This window comes from Salmo trutta, chromosome 30 (genome assembly GCF_901001165.1).
Source record: "Salmo trutta chromosome 30, fSalTru1.1, whole genome shotgun sequence".
In the NCBI taxonomy this organism is placed as follows: Eukaryota; Metazoa; Chordata; class Actinopteri; order Salmoniformes; family Salmonidae; genus Salmo; species Salmo trutta.
In genome coordinates this window covers 41,787,206-41,809,574 of record NC_042986.1, presented here as the reverse complement: position 1 = coordinate 41,809,574, position 22,369 = coordinate 41,787,206, and the positions used below count along the sequence as shown (strand labels likewise).

Below are 22,369 nucleotides of genomic sequence, written 5' to 3'. Positions count from 1 at the left end.
AAACCAGTCAGTATCTGGTGTGACCCTCATTAGCCTCACGCAGCGCGACACATCTCCTTCACATAGAGTTGATCAGGTTGTTGATTGTGGCCTGTGGAATGTTGTCCCACTCCTCTTCAATGGCTGTGCGAAGTTGCTGAATATTGGCGGGAACTAGAGCACTCTGTCGTACACGTTGATCCAGAGCATCCCAAACATGCTCAATAAGTGACATGTCTGGTGAGTACACACGCCATGGAAGAACTGTGACATTTTCAGCTTCCAGGAATTGTGTACAGATCCTTGCAACATGGGGCCGTGCATTATCATGCTGAAACATGATGCGATGGCGGTGGATGAATGACACGACAATGGGCCTCTGTTCACAACATTGACATCAGCAAACCGCTTGCCCACACGACGCCTGTCATCTGCCCGGGTACATTTAAAAGCGGGATTCATCTGTGAAAAGCTCACTTCTCCTGCGTACCAGTAGTAATCGAAAGCATTTGACCGCTAAAGTTGCTTATGACGCCAAACTGCAGTCCCGGCAAGACCCTGGTGAGGAGGACGCAGACGAGATTCCCTGAGACGGTTTCTGACACCTTTTGTTCAGTGTATATTGTCTGGGCTACGCTGTTTGTGTGTTATCTGCATCCATCGTTATGAAACTGAGACGCCATTGAAAGATAATCAACTGATCTCTGTATTAGTGGCTCGATCGTTTCATTATCAGATATCTCTTCCTGACATTTATAACGATCGTAGTAATAGCAGAACTTTCTCTTCAGGTCCTGGGCTCATAGTTCATATAGCCCACTCTTTGTTATCCTGAGTAGTGATACTTTTGGCAGCCATTTTAATTGTTTGTCTTTTTAAAATACCTTTTAGTCATATTTTAGTCATTTCATCTTTTGTTTAGTTTTTAGTTATCAGTTGACTAAAACTGGACAATTTTTGTTTAATTTATCACTGACTTTTTAGTCAGTCAAAAACATATATTCTATAAAATAATTAATATTTAGGCTACTTCCATTGTGCTCGTTCAGATATCCTTGTCTAACTAGGCCTACTGTCCCCTAATATACCTTAGTTGGCAACATGTTATATTGTTGCAGATAGTAACCAATGTCAGCCATAATTAACCATGTAGGCTATAAAGCCTTGGTTAAAATGTGACCAATAGTTTTCCCCTATATGTGTATGTACAGTATATATGTGTGATGGGATGTATAGACTTTATGAACAGTATGTGGGTAGAATATGGATAGAATACATGGGTAGTATATGGATAGTATACATGGGTAGTATATGGATAGTATACATGGGTAGTATATGGATAGAATATATGGATAGAATACATGGGTAGTATATGGATAGAATACATGGGTAGTATATGGATAGAATACATGGGTAGTATATGGATAGAATACATGGGTAGTATATGGATAGAATACATGGGTAGAATATGTAGTATATCTATAGAATACATGGATAGAATAGTATATGTACAGTAATAGTTGAATAGGATGAACTTGACTAGAATACAGTATATACATATGAAATGAGTAAAGCAGTATGTAAACATTATTAAAGGGACCAGTGATTCCATGTCTATGTACATAGGCAGCCGTCTCTAAGGTGCAGGGTTGAGTAACTGGGTGGAGGCTGGCTAGTGACAGTAACTATATTTCAGGGCAGGGTACTGGGTGGAGGCTGGCTAGTGACAGTAACTGAAGTTCAGGGCAGGGTACTGGGTGGAGGCTGACTAGTGACAGTAACTGAAGTTCAGGGCAGGGTACTGGGTGGAGGCTGGCTAGTGATGGCTATTTAACAGTCTGATGGCGTTGAGATAGAAGCTGTTTTTCAGTCTCTCGGTTCCAGCTTTGATGCACCTGTACTGACCTCCTCCTGGATGATAGTGGGGTGAACAGGCAGTGGCTCAGGTGGCTGATGTCCTTGATGATTTTCTTGACCTTCCTTTGACACCGAGTGCTGTAGGTGTCCTGAAGGGCAGGCAGTGTGCTCCCGGTGATTCTGGAGAGCCCTGCGGTTGCGGACGGTGCAGTTGCCGTTCCAGACGGCAATACGTCCTGTCTAAATCTGTCATTCTCATTGAAAGCAAGTCTAAGAAGTGGTAGATCTGTTCTATTTGTACTATTTCTATGCTTCCCGTTTTTAAATTTTTTTGTTTTTGCGTCTTACATTCAGTTTTGTACACCAGCTTCTAACAGCTGAAAAATCCAATATTTTTGGTTATGGACTAGATATGTCACAGCGGTTTAGATGGTACAATGATTCTCTACAATAGTTTTCCTAATTTCAGTTTGAAATCTATTCGAATTTGAACAACCAGGAAATGTCAGAGTGCATCTTTTTTTTTAATTCGGCTACTTTTAATTTCCAAGTTTAAATTGGCTTGTCCGTCAAGTCTTCTCCCGCTAGAAGGTCCCGTGTGGCTCAGTTGGTAGAGCATGGTGTTTGCAACGCCAGGGTTGTGGGTTCGATTCCCACGAGGGACCAGTACGGAGATTTTTTTTTTTTAATGAAATGTATGCATTCACTACTGTAAGTTGCTCTGGATAAGAGCGTCTGCTAAATGACTAAAATGTAAATGTAGAATGAATGATTAGTCATTTTCTAGCCATCTATTGATAGGAAAGGCGCCTGTCAGTCAGTTCTGGCACGTTCATGTATTTTCTTTAGCCTCTTTCACATTGCCTGCCAGGCTATTGATTTACTGTGCGGTGATCGACAACTGAACACCAAGTGTTGACTAGTTTATAAAAGGTGTCGAACTGATTGAAAAATATAATGGATCTTTTATATTTAAAAATGTGTGTGTGATTTTATTTTTATATATTTGAGAACTAACAATCACCAAAATCAAAGCTAGACAAAACACAGCAGTGTTTATTGAAAACTATTGAAAACTGCAACATCTTCTCTCAATTCCATGTCAAAATGTGTATAATTGCAGGAAATTAACTTTAAAACTTAAATGTATCTCAGCTCCATGGAGAAATTCTGAAAATGACAGAAAATTGGCTTAAAATACGGAAATTGCTTAAAAAATAATAATAATAAGATGGGGGGGGGTCTCTAAAATTCAGCACCGCCGATGCGCCCCCATGCCACGCCCACCACCTACGCCCCTTTTTCATCCAGAAAGAAAGTCAACCCGGTGTAGATGCACCAGATGTCAACCCGGTGTAGATGCACCAGATGTCAACCCGGTGTAGATGCACCAGATGTAAAATATGTTTAGGCTTAGTTTGTAGCTGCTGTTTCAACGAGCGAGCCAGAGCTTTCTTAGCAAATGCAGCTACTTTAGCCTTCTCAGAGAGGGATGCTAGGTTAGCTAGCTGGCTATGACTATCCAACACTGGATCTCTAACGAAGTCAAGGTAAGCTTTTTGGTTTTACTAAGAGGGTGTTACTACTAGATGCAGGCCAGAATGTGCAAGGCAGTATTGAATGTGTCTCGACCTGTGTGCACTTACGTTGTAAACTTTCCTTCATAGGCCAAGTTGTAGCAGCCTCATGATGGCTAAAGAGAAACTTCTAGTATCATGTAGTAGCCTAAATCTATCGACGTTACATTGAACTTGAGTGAAAATGGAATATGAATGACAGTCATCCAATATGCTGTTATAATAGAAATAAGGCCATGCTCATGAAATTAATCGTCCTAACTCATTTTAAGCGGCACTGACCGCCACTACCGGTATATATGACATCATTCAGTGATATTATTATAGATAATACTGACGTGGTGGTGGTGTCTCCTCCTCCCCCCGGTCAGATAATACTGACGTGGTGGTGGTGTCTCCTCCTCCCCCCGGTCAGATAATACTGACGTGGTGGTGGTGTCTCCTCCTCCCCCCGGTCAGATAATACTGACGTGGTGGTGGTGTCTCCTCCTCCCCCCGGTCAGATAGATAATACTGACGTGGTGGTGGTGTCTCCTCCTCCCCCCCGGTCAGATAATACTGACGTGGTGGTGGTGTCTCCTCCTCCCCCCGGTCAGATAATACTGACGTGGTGGTGGTGTCTCCTCCTCCCCCCGGTCAGATAATACTGACGTGGTGGTGGTGTCTCCTCCTCCCCCCGGTCAGATAATACTGACGTGGTGGTGGTGTCTCCTCCTCCCCCCGGTCAGATAATACTGACGTGGTGGTGGGTGTCTCCTCCTCCCCCCGGTCAGATAATACTGACGTGGTGGTGGTGTCTCCTCCTCCCCCCGGTCAGATAATACTGACGTGGTGGTGGTGTCTCCTCCTCCCCCCGGTCAGATAATACTGACGTGGTGGTGGTGTCTCCTCCTCCCCCCGGTCAGATAATACTGACGTGGTGGTGGTGTCTCCTCCTCCCCCCGGTCAGATAATACTGACGTGGTGGTGGTGTCTCCTCCTCCCCCCGGTCAGATAATACTGACGTGGTGGTGGTGTCTCCTCCTCCCCCCGGTCAGATAATACTGACGTGGTGGTGGTGTCTCCTCCTCCCCCCGGTCAGATAATACTGACGTGGTGGTGGTGTCTCCTCCTCCCCCCGGTCAGATAATACTGACGTGGTGGTGGTGTCTCTTCCTGCTGTCGTTTTTCCTCTCTCTCTCCACACATCACGACACAGAGGTATTAATATGCTGCCGATGGATGATTCGGTCCTGGCCTGGTGTTAAATCCACTGGATTCTGCTGTCTCACAATATTATAGTTGAATTATTTCAGGAGGATTTGGGATTGTGGTAGTAGTCTCCACTGTCTGTCTGTCTCTGTGTCTGTGTCTGTCTCTGTGTCTGTGTCTGTCTCTGTGTCTGTCTCTGTCTCTGTTTCTGTCTCTGTGTGTCTCTCTTTGTGTGTGTCTCTCTGTGTCTCTGCGTCTCTCTCGAGAAGAGAGAGACTAGGATAATGGTGGAGATGATTTGGGTTTAAAAAGAAACAGGAAGATTGGAGGAGGGATGAAAAGGTTTTAAGAGAAGTTTGTTTACTGTGTGTGTGTGTGTGTGTGTGTGTGTGTGTGTGTGTGTGTGTGTGTGTGTGTGTGTGTGTGTGTGTGTGTGTGTGTGTGAGCCTATGCCTAGTAGACTGTCCCTATAGCTCTGAGGTAATACGGTTATGGAGAGAGGTGGAGTCCACAATGTATAGAGCATGTATAGAACTACTCCACAATAAGGAAAGGCAGCAGGAGAATGACGTCTTCATTAATGGGCCTTGTGGTAAACCGGTACAGAATGACCGATTTTTATATCGGATCGACATTGGACGGCCCTTCTCTATCGGCTTTGGCACCACTCACTGCCTGAGCCAGGAGCAGCGGTGGAAAAACCCAGTTGTGATACTTGAGTCCTTTTCTATTAAGGTGTCTTTACTCTTACTCACGTAGAAGTGGAAGGTACCCAGTAAGATATTACTTGAGTAAAGGTTAGGGACCTTCAATGGTACCCTTCCCCAGATCTGTGCCTCGACACAATCCTGTCTCGGATCTCTACGGATAATTCCTTCGACCTCATGGATTGGTTTTTGCTCCGACATGCACTGTCAACTGTGGGACCTTTATATAGACAGGTGTGTGTGCCTTTCCAAATCATGTCCAATCAATTGAATTTACCACTGGTGGACTCCAATCAAGTTGTAGAAACATCACAAGGATGATCAATGGAGACAGGATGGACCTGAGCTCAATTCTGAGTCTCATAGCAAAAGGGTCCGAATACTTATGTAAATAAGGTATTTGTTTATTTTTTATAAATGTGCAAACATTGCTAAACCTTTTTTCGCTTTGTCATTATGGGGTGTTGGGAGTAGATTGAGATTTAATTTATTTAATCCATTTTTGAATCAGGCTGTAACGTAACAAAATGTAGAAAAGGCCAAGGGGGTCTGAATACTTTCTGAATGTACTGTATATTAGGCTATTAATGAGTATGACAAAGCTATTCTTCATAGTGTATTGAAGTTGAACATCGCCAAATGCATCAGTTGAAATTAGGCCTAAGTGTGCAATTAAAAGTATTGCCTATAGATTATTTAATCAAACCCTGGCTGGCTGTTGATGTCCTACTGTAGGCCAGGGCGCTTCAACCCTGTTCCTGGAGATCTATCCTCCTGTAGGTTTTCACTCCAACCCTGTTCCTGGAGATCTATCCTCCTGTAGGTTTTCACTCCAACCCTGTACCTGGAGAGCTATCCTCCTGTAGGTTTTCACTCCAAACCTGTTTTCCTGGAGATCTATCCTCCTGTAGGTTTTCACTCCAACCCTGTTCCTGGAGAGAGATTCAATGTAAATATTGTGGGGACACCGATACATTTGGGCAGCCAAGCACGAATTACCATCGTCTAGACATCGACGTTGAAATATCTTCACACCCTAGAAATAAAAACATTCCATGAGGCAATTCAATTAGAACAAATGAAAGAATTACAGGGTTTTAAGTTTAAAAATAAAATAAAATAATCCTGTTTTGAACCATCCTCTGGAATAACTCGCATGCTTGGATAACGACGACAAAAGTTTCTAGTACCCGTCTGAATAGGGCTTATAACGTGGCTAAAGAACAGGCTTATCACCGTAGAGTATGCTGCACCATCCCATGGGCATCTGCCAAGGCTGCACACAGCAGAAATATCACTCAAGTATTTCTAGCTTCTACACTTTCTGTATTCAAACAACATTGGGCCTTTTTTTTTTATAGGCTGTAGTTGATGTGCAAATAGGCAGCAACGTGCTCTTGTCAGTCCTCTAGAATGCAAATGTAGGACATTGCGATAATGATGTGGTTGTGTGTGTGTGTACTCATTCATTTTGGGAGTCGAACAAGAGTCGACTCCTTTCGACTTCAACCACAGGAGTTCGGGGTCGACTCCCCCAAAAAAACACCGGAGTCGTGTACCAGTAACGAGCGATGGAGAGAGATGTAAAAGGGAGCAAAGTTACGTCCTCGCTCTGTCCAATCGTAGCAGTACGTTAAGGGTACCATTTGCATTGAATAGGTATTTTTCTATTCTCAAACTAACAACAAAAGCTTGTTTTGATAACCTTCCATACAGGTGTGACATGCTGGAGTGATGCTTCTATTCAAATGTTGTTAAAATCACAAGGCCCATTTAAGTCCCAAAAGGAAGGAAAACCGGTTTTGTCATCTCTAACACCATAGACTTCACTGATCAGCAACAACAAGGTCAATAACTCAATGCATGAACACATTCCTATTGAATATGCATTCCCCTTTACTGTGAGTAGCCCTATGCCATTTTAATTTACCCAGTTTATTAAACTATTTACCATTAAAATACATTTATAAAAAATAAAAAAAGTTAAATTTTTTTTATAAATGTATGCATTCATGCATAGATGGCTGTCTATTCTAAATTCGTCTACAACATTTTAAAATTGAATGATGCTGAATATCAGCCTAAAATATCATCCATCTGCCTCCTGGACCCCCAAAAATCGGTTACGTCATCGGCCCCCCAAAAAATACATCCATATTAGTCGTTTCTATAAACCGGGGCACTCAGAGCTCTGACTGTCTATTGTTCTGTTTTACGTCTCATTAGGCAGAATGATCCGGAATGACCTCGGGATCTCCTTTGTCTAGCTGGGGTTACATTAGGGTTTCTGGGGTATTATGGCCCCTGAGGTGGTGGATGGAATTAAGATAATGATTAATGATCTGTGGCGGGTGAATCACAGCTGCATCTTACATTTCTATTACATTTTATAATGTGAGATACTATAGAAAATCAGAATGGTTTGATCAAGTTAATGAAGCAAGGTGATCAGACATGTTATGTTGCGACTCGTAGACACGTAGGGCAATGTTTCCTCTGTATTCATTTAGTAGTGTGACATATTTTTTTCAATAGATTTTCATATTTGTAGCCAAATGTTCCCTCAATTGTTTTTCTTTTCCCCAGGCACTGAGAAAAATTTCAGGTCTGCTGAGCGAAAACTTGAATGTTGTGAAAAATCCTGTGCAACTTTCAGCTCCCGTTTACTCTTAAAGCGGGTACAGCCTCAGTGTTAAGTTAACATTGGCCAAGTAGGTTACTGTGGCTATTTGATCATAATGTAGGACTACCAGAGTAGCCTACCATCAAAAACAATGGAGAAAATGCATCCCATAACATTTTAACATGGAAATAGCTGTTTTATCGTTCAGCCGACAAGTAGCAGTCAATGTGTGGTGTTCAATGTAGGTCTACATTCCTTGAGACTTCTGTGAAAAAACATGCAGGACTTGATATTAACCTGTTTATCCACTTGTCCTTCAGACAAGGAAGTGACTGGAAATGTTGTTGGTGTGATTTGATGCAAGAAACCACATTACAAAATAAAATGCATAATTATTCCCGTAACATTATTACAGAGAATCAGACAAATTATGCTACCCTCTGCCTATTGGCTACTTAGCTTATTCAAGCCTGTCTCAAAATACAACACTGCCCCTTTAAGACAAAATAATTACCTGACTGGCTTTTCAAAGATGTCTAGAAATGTACATATTTTGTGCTCTTGTAAGAAGCAATCACTGCCCTATGACTGACTACTGATGATTTATAACTGGGCTAATAACTCTCTAACTATCAAAGGATATGAACAAAATGAGCACACGTGTCTACATGCAGCTCTTGCTGTGATTTAAAACAAGGGCATCTACTTACGACCGCTCATGCTGTTAACACAGTCCAGTTCATCTACTCACGACCTCTCATGCTGTTAACACAGTCCAGTTCATCTACTCACGGCCGCTCATGCTGTTAACACAGTCCAGTTCATCTACTCACGGCCGCTCATGCTGTTAACACAGTCCAGTTCATCTACTCACGGCCGCTCATGCTGTTAACACAGTCCAGTTCATCTACTCACGGCCGCTCATGCTGTTAACACAGTCCAGTTCAAAGTAAATGTCACAAGAGCTGCAGCTCTGATTTGGTTATGCCGCATTGGTCTGTGTAGACTAGTATGGGCTGAGTCACGCACAATAGAATCCTACTCCGATGCGTTCGGCCTTACGACAAAATCTCTTGCATTGTTCGTTATGTTGCATTGAAAGTGGCTAATATTGCGTTGATTCGATCACAACAGCCACAGTAAAGGGACACGTTGATAGTGCTAACTAAAGGGAGAGAATTCTGGAACAGTGGTCACCAATGCTTTCTGAGTCAAAATGCAAGCCTAGACCAACCGCTCAGAATTTGTTTTTTAACATGACTTAAAAAACATAAGCCTGTCACATTATTTTACAGTAGTGGTACGTGGGTAAAATCAAGCCCCCCCCCCCCATTAAAAACCATAGTACAGCCTGTGTGTTGTGGTAATTTCATTGTTTACTCTGTAACCTTGTAAATAAGAATTTGTTCTTAACTGACTTGCCTAGTTAAATAAAGGTAAAATAAAAAATGGGTGATATGTAATGGGAGATTATTTAATTTATAACTGGCATTCGGCACACACCCGTAGTATTGGTCAATGTATATGCTTCCTATCTCCACTTCTATTCAAATGTTTTATTTTTTTCCAATTCAGACAGGCTCAACCTCTCTTTTTTTATGGGGATCACTTAGAGGATGAATTATTTCTTATTCTTCTCATTTAAACAAATCTGGGAAAGCTAGACTAGAAGAACTCTCTAAAGCCATCTTTGACTCAGACCACCAACATGCCTTAACGCGATCTCCAGAGCTAATATAAGCAACGCTTGAATTTACAGTCGGAATTTAATCTCTTGGTCACTACAGATGCAGAGCTATTGCGTTGACGTGGTACCTACTATGAACAATGGTGACCGGGCAAGTCGTCTGCTCACACACCTGTTAAAACGCAGCGCCTGTCTGATTCCTCTCGTAGCTTCTGACCTTACGGGGATCGATGACGCCTTCATATCTTTTTCGTTCCTTCCTGTAGACGTCTGAATATCCATCAGATACTGCCAATATGACAACATTTTGGGGTGAACTGGAGACTCCCACAGTTGAGAATTAAAAACTGCTTTTAGTTTTGTAGGCTAGGCTACCTATTTTTTTTTTATTTACGGATCAAGCCTCATTCTGATTTCGTTCCCAATGATCAGTGCTTTACTTTATTATGTTTTTCCAGCGGTTCTGAATTTGTGATGCACCCAACTGTCCACATTTTACTTATTATGTTGTATGTTTTATGTTTTGTGAGTTTAATTTCTATGTTACAGCACTTTTGATTTCAGTATTTTAAATATGTTGAGATGGAATCAAATGATCTGTTTCTGTCATCCAGTCCTTTTAAAAAAAAAAAAAAAATAGGACAGATGAGCTAACAGGTCTACGGTAGGCTAAAGGTCTAATGTGATAGTCTGCCTGTAACCAGCCTGAGTCGGCCTATAACTCCATTATTGTTCTATTCAGAGTTTACAGAAATAATCTAATTGGAAAATAGCTATTATCAGGCTGGTTAATGCAATGCATGTCTGTTAAATTTGGACCGCTCGGGCCCCCGTCCCACGTACTCGACCCCCGTCCCACGTACTCGACCCCAGCTCCAACAGTGCATTAATATCTAACTAAATGCTTGTGTTCCCAGCTCCAACAGTGCAGTAATATCTAACTAAATGCTTGTGTTCCCAGCTCCAACAGTGCAATAATATCTAACAATTCACCACAATACACACAAAACTAAAAGTATGGAATTAATGAATATATAAATATTAGGATGAGCAATGTCGGAGTGGCATTGACTAAAATACAGTAGAATAGAATACAGTATGTACATATGAGATGAGTAAAGCAGTATGTAAACATTATTAAAATGACTAGTGTTCCATTATTAAAGTGGCTAGTGATTCCATGTCTATGTATATCGGGCAGCAGCCTCTAAGGTGCAGGGTTGAGTAACCGGGTGGCAGCCGGCTAGTGATGGTTGTTTAACAGTGTGATGGCCTTGAGATAGAAGCTGGGTTTTTTTTTAGTCTGTCGGTCCCAGCTTTGATGCACCTGTACTGACCTCGCCTTCTGGAGGTTAGTAAGCAACGATGAGTACATAGTGCGTAGTATACCAGTGCGTAGTATACCAGTGCGTAGTATACGGGACAGTGTGTGACAAAGGAGCCAGGGCAAACTGATCTGCTGTCATGTTTTAGGAGGACGTGGCCTCCCCTGTTTGACTGTCACTGTTAGTTCTGTAAATCTCCCTGTTCTGTTTTAGTAGTAGAGGAAAAGCCTGAGGTGGAGCGAAGGGTTGAGCCTGTGACTGTAACACAGGACGACAGTCCAAGAACACATTGACCTGCACCCCAAACACACTTAGCAGTCCATATACAAGGACCTGTCTATATCAGACACAGTCATGTTCCTTAGTATCGTGGCAAGGAAACAAAACATTTATCAGATGTAACTCCTTTAGGAAAACAGCTCTAATGTTGGAAACAAGCATCATTATGATGTCATCCAGAGTCACATGTATTTATTTCCCAGGTTATAGAACACAATATTAATAAAACAGCAGGTTTTAAAGGACTGTTTTTTGTTGCCATGGAAAGATGTGCAATATATACACAGCTAACCACCAACACTGACCTGTCCATAGCTAATACACAGCTAACCACCAACACTGACCTGTCCATAGCTAATACACAGCTAACCACCAACACTGACCTGCCCATAGCTAATACACAGCTATCCACCAACACTGACCTGTCCATAGCTAATACACAGCTAACCACCAACACTGACCTGTCCATAGCTAACACTAACACACAGCTATCCACCAACACTGACCTGTCCATAGCTAATACACAGCTATCCACCAACACTGACCTGTCCATAGCTAATACACAGCTATCCACCAACACTGACCTGCCCATAGCTAATACACAGCTAACCACCAACACTGACCTGCCCATAGCTAATACACAGCTAACCACCAACACTGACCTGTCCATAGCTAATACACAGCTAACCACCAACACTGACCTGTCCATAGCTAATACACAGCTATCCACCAACACTGACCTGTCCATAGCTAATACTAACACACAGCTATCCACCAACACTGACCTGTCCATAGCTAATACACAGCTATCCACCAACACTGACCTGTCCATAGCTAATACACAGCTAACCACCAACACTGACCTGCCCATAGCTAATACACAGCTAACCACCAACACTGACCTGTCCATAGCTAATACACAGCTAACCACCAACACTGACCTGTCCATAGCTAATACACAGCTATCCACCAACACTGACCTGTCCATAGCTAATACACAGCTATCCACCAACACTGACCTGTCCATAGCTAATACTAACACACAGCTATCCACCAACACTGACCTGTCCATAGCTAATACTAACACACAGCTAACCACCAACACTGACCTGTCCATAGCTAACACACAGCTAACCACCAACACTGACCTGTCCATAGCTAACACACAGCTAACCACCAACACTGACCTGTCCATAGCTAATACTAACACACAGCTAACCACCAACACTGACCTGTCCATAGCTAACACTAACACACAGCTAACCACCAACACTGACCTGTCCATAGCTAACACACAGCTAACCACCAACACTGACCTGTCCATAGCTAACACACAGCTAACCACCAACACTGACCTGTCCATAGCTAATACTAACACACAGCTAACCACCAACACTGACCTGTCCATAGCTAATACACAGCTAACCACCAACACTGACCTGTCCATAGCTAATACTAACACACAGCTAACCACCAACACTGACCTGTCCATAGCTAACACACAGCTATCCACCAACACTGACCTGTCCATAGCTAATACACAGCTAACCACCAACACTGACCTGTCCATAGCTAATACACAGCTATCCACCAACACTCACCTGTCCATAGCTAATACACAGCTAACCACCAACACTCACCTGTCCATAGCTAATACACAGCTAACCACCAACACTCACCTGTCCATAGCTAATACACAGCTAACCACCAACACTGACCTGTCCATAGCTAATACACAGCTAACCACCAACACTGACCTGTCCATAGCTAATACACAGCTAACCACCAACACTGACCTGTCCATAGCTAATACTAACACACAGCTAACCACCAACACTGACCTGTCCATAGCTAATACACAGCTAACCACCAACACTGACCTGTCCATAGCTAATACTAACACACAGCTAACCACCAACACTGACCTGTCCATAGCTAACACTAACACACAGCTAACCACCAACACTGACCTGTCCATAGCTAATACTAACACACAGCTATCCACCAACACTGACCTGTCCATAGCTAATACTAACACACAGCTAACCACCAACACTGACCTGTCCATAGCTAACACTAACACACAGCTAACCACCAACACTGACCTGCCCATAGCTAACACACAGCTAACCACCAACACTGACCTGTCCATAGCTAACACACAGCTAACCACCAACACTGACCTGTCCATAGCTAATACTAACACACAGCTATCCACCAACACTGACCTGTCCATAGCTAACACTAACACACAGCAATCCACCAACACTGACCTGTCCATAGCTAATACTAATACACAGCTAACCACCAACACTGACCTGTCCATAGCTAATACTAATACACAGCTAACCACCAACACTGACCTGTCCATGCATACTGTCTGAACGCTGTAAAACATAGAAACACACACCGCTGGTTAACAGGATGCCTGGTTTAAGAGCCTCAGCAGCCAGAGCCTCAGCTTGGTCGGTCTGTGAATTGTAGCAGTGTGTTTAGGCCTAGTGAGGGTTGTTATGGCGACGTGGCGAGGTGTCGACCATCTGGTGAGGGTTTTAGTGGACAGGCCCCCACACACACACACACACACACACCTAACGACAGCTGTGGCAACAGGATTCTGTAACCACGGTGACTCTACTTCTATCCGTCACTGTCATTTTTTTGTTGTTGTCCTCAACACCTGATCTCTCTCATATATATATATATATATATATATATATATATATATATATATATATATATATATATATATACACTTATTTATTAATTATTATTATTTTAAATTATTTTTTGTCATTTTTATCCAGAGCGACTTACAGTAGTGAATGCATACATTTCATAAATGTTTTTCCCCCCGTACTGGTCCCCCGTGGGAATCGAACACCATGCTCTACCAACTGAGCCACACGGGATGCTGAGATGTACAACTTGAATAGCTGCTAGCCAGGTAGAATTGTAAACCCCCCCATGGTAGCTGCTAACCACCAACGTGCACATTAATGGTGTGTTTCTGTACACGTGAAGGGGGGGGGGGGTAGTAGGTTAATTCACATTGACACATCAGTAAGAGGCAACAGTGTAATTAAGGAAGCGGCCTTCTGCCCGGGTGTCACCTGAGGTGGCGTGCCACACTTTAACCCCTCCCCCTTAAGCACTATGGGCCCCCCCGCCCTACACACTAGCCTTTAGTCACTGATCTAGGACCAGTTTACCCTACCCGTAGCCTAAACCCGAACCACTATGGAGGAATGTAAAATAATTACCTCAGATCAGTCAGTGTCTAGGGCTCCAGCCCTGGTTAATCCCAACAGGGCTCTCAGAGGAAATGATCAGATTATCCTGGAACAGCGGGCTGTCCTGCTGCTAGTTGGTGGTGAGCCTTTTCTTACTGCCTGTCTGTCTTACTGCCTGTCTGTCTTACAGCCTGTCTGTCTTACTGCCTGCCTGTCTTACTGCCTGCCTTTTCTTACTGCCTGCCTTTTCTTACTGCCTGCCTTTTCTTACTGCCTGCCTTTTCTCACTGGCTGCCTTGTCTCACTGGCTGCCTTTTCTTACTGCCTGCCTGTCTTACTGCCTGCCTTTTCTTACTGGCTGCCTGTCTGTCTTACAGCCTGCCTTTTCTTACTGCCTGCATTTTTACTGCCTGTCTTTTCTTACTGCCTGCCTTTTCTTACTGCCTGCATTTCTTACTGCCTGCCTTTCTTACTGCCTGCCTGTCTCACTGCCTGCCTGTCGGGGTTATTTTTGTGCACAAGCCCTGTCAGAACAGGCAGGCAAAGTGAAGCCGAGGCCATGAATATCCTAAAAATTACCCAGAGGGAAGAGGGTCATGGAGTTTGGACTTGTGAGAAAGGGTCAACTCTTTTGGCTAATAGGCTGCATGGCTTTCATGAGCTGAACCAATCCTGTGACCCATCAGATTATACTGTCAAACAGCAAGTGTACAGTCCTTCTCTGAGAGTACAGGTACATCTAGTAGCTCTGTCACACTGAGTAGGAGGCCTACCAGGCCAGAGCTGAAGGGAAGAGAGCCAGGTTAGTGTGTAGCACCAGTCAGTCAGTCAGTAACGACGCATAGTAATGTCATTAGATTAGTAGGCCTGAACGAGTCCCAGGTTCCTAAATTAACCAATGGACTAGGGGTTGTCCTCTTCTTGTGTGTGCCAATTAGTCAGTGAAGAGGAGAATAGTATATCTCTCCGAGCCCCACGGCGTGACACACACACACACACACAAACCGTGGCTCGTAGTCATAGCTACCCCTCTGCTCCATCATTTCTCTTCACTGATCTCTCAACTGTTTAGTCCCTCGGTGGCTGTGAGGGGTGAGCCGGCTGGCCCTCCTCGGTGGCTGTGAGGGGTGAGCAGGCTGGCCCTCCTCGGTGGCTGTGAGGGGTGAACCAGCTGGCCCTCGGTGGCTGTGAGGGGTGAACAGGCTGGCCCTCCTCGGTGGCTGTGAGGGGTGAGCAGGCTGGCCCTCCTCGGTGGCTGTGAGGGGTGAGCAGGCTGGCCCTCCTCGGTGGCTGTGAGGGGTGAGCCGGCTGGCCCTCCTCGGTGGCTGTGAGGGGTGAGCCGGCTGGCCCTCCTCGGTGGCTGTGAGGGGTGAACAGGCTGGCCCTCCTCGGTGGCTGTGAGGGGTGAGCCGGCTGGCCCTCCTCGGTGGCTGTGAGGGGTGAGCCGGCTGGCCCTCCTCGGTGGCTGTGAGGGGTGAGCCGACTGGCCCTCCTCGGTGGCTGTGAGGGGTGAGCCGACTGGCCCTCCTCGGTGGCTGTGAGGGGTGAGCAGGCTGGCCCTCCTCGGTGGCTGTGAGGGGTGAGCCGGCTGGCCCTCCTCGGTGGCTGTGAGGGGTGAGCAGGCTGGCCCTCCTCGGTGGCTGTGAGGGGTGAGCAGGCTGGCCCTCCTCGGTGGCTGTGAGGGGTGAGCCGGCTGGCCCTCCTCGGTGGCTGTGAGGGGTGAGCCGGCTGGCCCTCCTCGGTGGCTGTGAGGGGTGAGCCGACTGGCCCTCCTCGGTGGCTGTGAGGGGTGAGCCGACTGGCCCTCCTCGGTGGCTGTGAGGGGTGAGCAGGCTGGCCCTCCTCGGTGGCTGTGAGGGGTGAGCCGGCTGGCCCTCCTCGGTGGCTGTGAGGGGTGAGCCGGCTGGCCCTCCTCGGTGGCTGTGAGGGGTGAGCAGGCTGGCCCTCGGTGGCTGTGAGGGGTGAGCAGGCTGGCCCTCGGTGGCTGTGAGGGGTGAGCAGGCTGGCCCTCCTCGGTGGCTGTGAGGGGTGAGCCGGCTGGCCCTCCTCGGTGGCTGTGAGGGGTGAGCCGACTGGCCCTCCTCGGTGGCTGTGAGGGGTGAGCCGACTGGCCCTCCTCGGTGGCTGTGAGGGGTGAGCAGGCTGGCCCTCCTCGGTGGCTGTGAGGGGTGAGCCGGCTGGCCCTCCTCGGTGGCTGTGAGGGGTGAGCAGGCTGGCCCTCCTCGGTGGCTGTGAGGGGTGAACAGGCTGGCCCTCGGTGGCTGTGAGGGGTGAACAGGCTGGCCCTCGGTGGCTGTGAGGGGTGAACCAGCTGGCCCTCGGTGGCTGTGAGGGGTGAGCAGGCTAGCACAGCGCCACAGATGAAGTGTGATTTCTACCAGCAGCTAGCCAGGGTTTGCCTGGGGTTTTCTCGAAAAGGGGCAAAAATCCGTCCTCTCCTCCGTGACCCGGAAACCGATGTGGTCAAAGTGTTTCAATTCGTTAGTAGGAAGACTGTCATCCCCTCCTTTTGGCAAGTAAGCACACCACTCTGGAATGCAGCTTGTCTCTCTCACAGAGACCGACACAGACACATTTCTCTCTCACAAGGATACGTTATGTAGGCCAATACTATGAGGTTGTCATGGTGCATTAACTGCGTAAACCGTGTGACTATTTTATCTGAGATGCGGGCGAGTTTTTTCCATGAAATTGGATGATATTTTGAAGGAAACAAGATCAAAGTATGATGAAAAATGACTCTTGCTACTGGTTCCCTTCCCTCCATGTTAAAACACCTGGATTCATTATTAAAGGGACAAAGTGACATCACCCTAACTCTCATTTTAATACACCAATGGGAACATTCTCTTACCTAATTTAAATAAGTACTGTCTCCTAACCAACATTGGGAGAAGGCATGTTTGCAGAAGGGTGTGGTTTATATAGCTAGTTAGCTACTCTACTGGTGCCAACATTTGACTGTAGGGCGTCAGCAAATATAATTAGAAGTTTACCCTATTAATCCCATGGCAAAGATATTTATGTTTTTCTTTCATCTCTGTCTGGTGTTAGCTAGCTAGTAACTAGCTAGGTCTTCATCTGTCTGGTGTTTAGCTAGCTAGTAACTAGCTAGGTCTTCATCTGTCTGGTGTTAGCTAGTGACTGGCTAGCTAGGTCTTCATCTGTCTGGTGTTAGCTAGCAAGTAACTAGCTAGGTCTTCATCTGTCTGGTGTTAGCTAGTTACTGGCTAGCAAGGTCTTCATCTGTCTGGTGTTAGCTAGCTAGTAACTAGCTAGGTCTTCATCTGTCTGGTGTTAGCTAGCTAGTAACTAGCTAGGTCTTCATCTGTCTGGTGTTAGGTAGTTACTGGCTAGCAAGGTCTTCATCTGTCTGGTGTTAGCTAGCTAGTATTAGCTAGGTCTTCATCTGTCTGGTGTTAGCTAGTTACTGGCAAGCTAGGTCTTCATCTGTCTGGTGTTAGCTAGCTAGTAACTAGCTAGGTCTTCATCTGTCTGGTGTTTGCTAGCTAGTGACTGGCTAGCTAGGTCTTCATCTGTCTGGTGCTAGCTAGCTAGTAACTAGCTAGGTCTTCATCTGTCTGGGGGGTGAAGAAGAGGGGGGGTTCCCTGGGTGGGGTGGGGGGGTTCCCTGGTGGGGGGGTTCCCTGGGTGGGGGGGTTCCTTGTCAAGAAAAGGTTTAAGAACCCTGAGCTATTTTTTATTTTTTATTATTTTTATTTCACCTTTATTTAACCAGGTAGGCCAGTTGAGAACAAGTTCTCATTTACAATTGCGACCTGGCCAAGATAAAGCAAAGCAGTTCGACACATACAACAACACAGAGTTACACATGGAATAAACAAACATAGTCGAAAAAGTCTATATACAGTATGTGCAAATGAGGTAGGATAAGGGAGGTAAGGCAATAAATAGGCCATGGTAGCGACGTAATTACAATATAGCAATTAAACACTGGAATGGTAGATGTGCAGAAGATGAATGTGCAAGTAGAGATACTTGGGGGGAAATACTATAACATTAGCTTTATTAGGATTCCTTTGTTTGGATTTTCTTATTCATCATCTTATTCATTATGAGCTAAAAGGCTAAACTGGTCATAGATCAGCATTTCTACTCTTATTAAGACACTTTATGAATATGGGCCCTGGTGTTCTATAGACTTGTCTGTACACTCCTGACTGACTGTATCCTCCGCAGGAGGAATGTCAATGTACTTTGTGTCTTTCTTTCAGACCAAAAACAAAGGGTTGAAGCAGTGATTTTTAAATCCAGGTCTCATCATAACTGTCCGTCCGTCTGCTAGTGTAGTCTGTCTGCTAGTGTAGTCTGTCTGTCTGCTAGTGTAGTCTGTCTGTCTGCTAGTGTAGTCTCTGTCTGTCTGCTAGTGTAGTCTCTGTCTGTCTGCTAGTGTAGTCTCTGTCTGTCTGCTAGTGTAGCCTCTGTCTGTCTGCTAGTGTAGCCTTTGTCTGTCTGCCAGTGTACTGTCTCTCTGTCTCTGTCTGCCAGTGTACTGTCTCTCTGTCTCTGTCTGCCAGTGTACTGTCTCTCTGTCTCTGTCTGCCAGTGTACTGTCTCTCTGTCTCTGTCTGCCAGTGTAGTCTGTCTGTCTGCCAGTGTAGTCTCTCTGTCTGCCAGTATAGTCTGTCTCGGTCTGTCCGTCTCTGTCCGTCTGTCTGCTAGTGTAGAGTCATGTTTTATTTGATCATAGATATTTCTAGAATCTCACCGTCACTGACTTTCTCTCCCCCCCCCCCCCCCCCCCCCCCCCCCCCGTCTCTCAGACTGGTGAGGAGTGAGTGAGTGTGAGAGACAGAAGGAGAGAGACAGAGGGAGTGGTCGTCATGGCAGCTGAGGCACAGAGACAGCGTTCTCTGTCTACATCAGGAGACTCGCTCTACCTGGTCCTGGGGATCAACAAGAACGCCTCACCAGAGGACATCAAGAAGTCCTACAGGTAACACTATACACCACTACACCACATATTACAGCACACCGTTACTATACAGCACCACTAGCCACGCCAGAGGAAATCTGGAAGTCCTACAGGTAACACTATACACCACTACACCGCATATTACAGCACCACTAGCCACGCCAGAGGAAATCAGGAAGTCCTGCAGGTAACACCACTACACCACATATTACAGCACACCGTTACTACACAGCACCACTAGCCACGCCAGAGGAAATCAGGAAGTCCTATAGGCACTATAGGCAACCTACACAGCACCACTAGCCACGCCAGAGGAAATCAGGAAGTCCTATAGGCACGCTACACAGCGCCACTAGCCACGCCAGAGGAAATCAGGAAGTCCTATAGGCACTATAGGCACGCTACACAGCACCACTAGCCACGCCAGAGGAAATCAGGAAGTCCTATAGGCACGCTACACAGCACCACAGGACACAACCTAGAGAATGTGGAACTTTTTTTACACAGTCCACTGTGAGACAAGATCCTCTAGAGGTCAACAGAGAGCTGGTGTGCTGCTGTTGCTGAACTACACTGAGTGTACAAAACATTAGGAACACCTGCTCTTTCCATGACAGACTGACCAGGTGAATCCAGGTGAAAGCTATGATCCCGTATCGATGTCACTTGTTAAATCCACTTCAATCGGTGTAGATGAAGGGGAAGTGAAAGGTTAAAGAAGGATTTGTAAGCCTTGAGACAATTGAGATAAGGATTGTGTGTGTGTGCCATTAAGGATAAATGGCTGTGTTATAAAGTACTTACGTGAAAATACTTCTGACTTTTTCTTGGGGTATCTGTACTTTAATATTTATATTTGACAACTTTTACTTCACTACATTCCTAAAGAAAATAATGTACTTTTTACTCCATACATTTTCCCTGACACCCAAAAGTACTCGTTATGTTTTGAATGCTTAGCAAGACAGGAAAATGGTCTAATTCACACACTTATCAAGAGAACATCCCTGGTCGTCCCTACTGCCTCTGATCTCACTAAACACATGCTTCGTTTGTCATTTATGTCTGAGTGCGCCCCTGGCTATTCGTAAATAAAAAAGCAAGAAAATTGTGCTGTCTGGTTTGCTTAATATAAGGAATTTGAAACAATTTTTACTTTTGATACTTAAGTATATTTTTTACCAAATACTTTTAGACTTTTACTCAAGTAGTATTTTACTGGGTGACTTTCGCTTTCACTCGAGTCATTTTCTATTAAGGTACTATTTACTTTTACTCAAGTTTGACAGCTGGGTACTTTTTCCACCGCTGGTAAATGGGCAAGACAAAAGATTGAAGTGCCTTTGAACGGGGTATGAACGAGGTATGGTGGTAGAGTGCCGGTTTGTGTAAAGAACTGCAACGCTGCTGAGTTTCACGCTCGGTTTCCCGTATGTATCAAGAATGGTCCACCGCCCAAAAGGACATCCAGCCAACTTTGACACAAATGTGGGAAGCAGCATTGGAGTCAACATGAGCCAGCATCCCTGTGGAACGCTTTCAACACCTTGTAGAGTCCATGCCTCAACGAATTTAAGCTGCTCTGAAGGCAACTCAATATTAGGAAGGTGTTCCTAATGTTTTGTACACTCAGTGTATGTGATATGGCTGAAGTGATGGCATGAGGGTTCTAGAACTATAGAATGGGGCGGGGGATGTTTGACACATCACACCAGTCATAAACCTCTTCCTGTTCTCTGTCCAATTAGGAAACTGGCTCTGAAGTTCCACCCAGACAAGAATCCAGACAACCCCGAGGCTGCTGATAAGTTTAAGGAAATCAATAACGCCCACGCCATCCTGAACGACTGCACCAAGAGGAACATCTACGATAAGTACGGATCCTTGGGGCTCTACGTGGCCGAGCAGTTTGGAGAGGAGAACGTCAACACCTACTTTGTCCTCTCCTCCTGGTGGGCCAAGGTAAGACAACATCTCATGTTTGGAGAGGAGAATGTCAACGCCTAAATTTAGCGATAGATGTGTCGTTATGGAGTCCTCAGTAAATGTAGATATATGGAGTCCTCAGTAAATGTAGATATATGGAGTCCCCAGTAAATGTAGTGGTGGATATATGGAGTCCCCAGTAAATGTAGTGGTAGATATATGGAGTCCCCAGTAAATGTAGTGGTAGATATATGGAGTCCCCAGTAAATGTAGATATATGGAGTCCTCAGTAAATGTAGATATATGGAGTCCCCAGTAAATGTAGATATATGGAGTCCCCAGTAAATATAGTGGTACATATATGGAGTCCCCAGTAAATGTAGTGGTGGATATATGGAGTCCCCAGTAAATGTAGTGGTGGATATATGGAGTCCTCAGTAAATGTAGTGGTGGATATATGGAGTCCTCAGTAAATGTAGTGGTGGATATATGGAGTCCCCAGTAAATGTAGTGGTGGATATATGGAGTCCTCAGTAAATGTAGATATATGGAGTCCCCAGTAAATGTAGTGGTGGATATATGGAGTCCCCAGTAAATGTAGATATATGGAGTCCCCAGTAAATGTAGTGGTGGATATATGGAGTCCCCAGTAAATGTAGAGGTGGATATATGGAGTCCCCAGTAAATGTAGTGGTGGATATATGGAGTCCTCAGTAAATGTAGATATATGGAGTCCCCAGTAAATGTAGATATATGGAGTCCTCAGTAAATGTAGATATATGGAGTCCTCAGTAAATGTAGATATATGGAGTCCCCAGTAAATGTAGATATATGGAGTCCCCAGTAAATGTAGATGTATGGAGTCCCCAGTAAATGTAGTGGTGGATATATGGAGTCCCCAGTAAATGTAGTGGTGGATATAAATATATATGGAGTCCCCAGTAAATGTAGAGGTGGATATATGGAGTCCCCAGTAAATGTAGTGGTGGATATATGGAGTCCTCAGTAAATGTAGATATATGGAGTCCCCAGTAAATGTAGATATATGG

General features: G+C 45.0%; 1 protein-coding gene across 3 annotated transcripts in view; it reads left to right on the top strand.

Annotated features, from left to right (window-relative positions):
- The window catches only part of LOC115168718 (dnaJ homolog subfamily C member 5), a 32,815-nt gene that overhangs the window by 3,206 nt on the left and 7,240 nt on the right, over nucleotides 1-22,369 (top strand). For all 3 annotated transcript variants that reach the window (XM_029724240.1, XM_029724238.1, XM_029724241.1), the window contains exons 2-3: nucleotides 19,243-19,415; nucleotides 21,143-21,356. In XM_029724240.1, coding sequence (XP_029580100.1) covers nucleotides 19,303-19,415; nucleotides 21,143-21,356 — 327 coding nt within the window. In that variant the 5' untranslated portion in view covers nucleotides 19,243-19,302. The remainder of the gene's footprint in view (nucleotides 1-19,242; nucleotides 19,416-21,142; nucleotides 21,357-22,369) is intronic.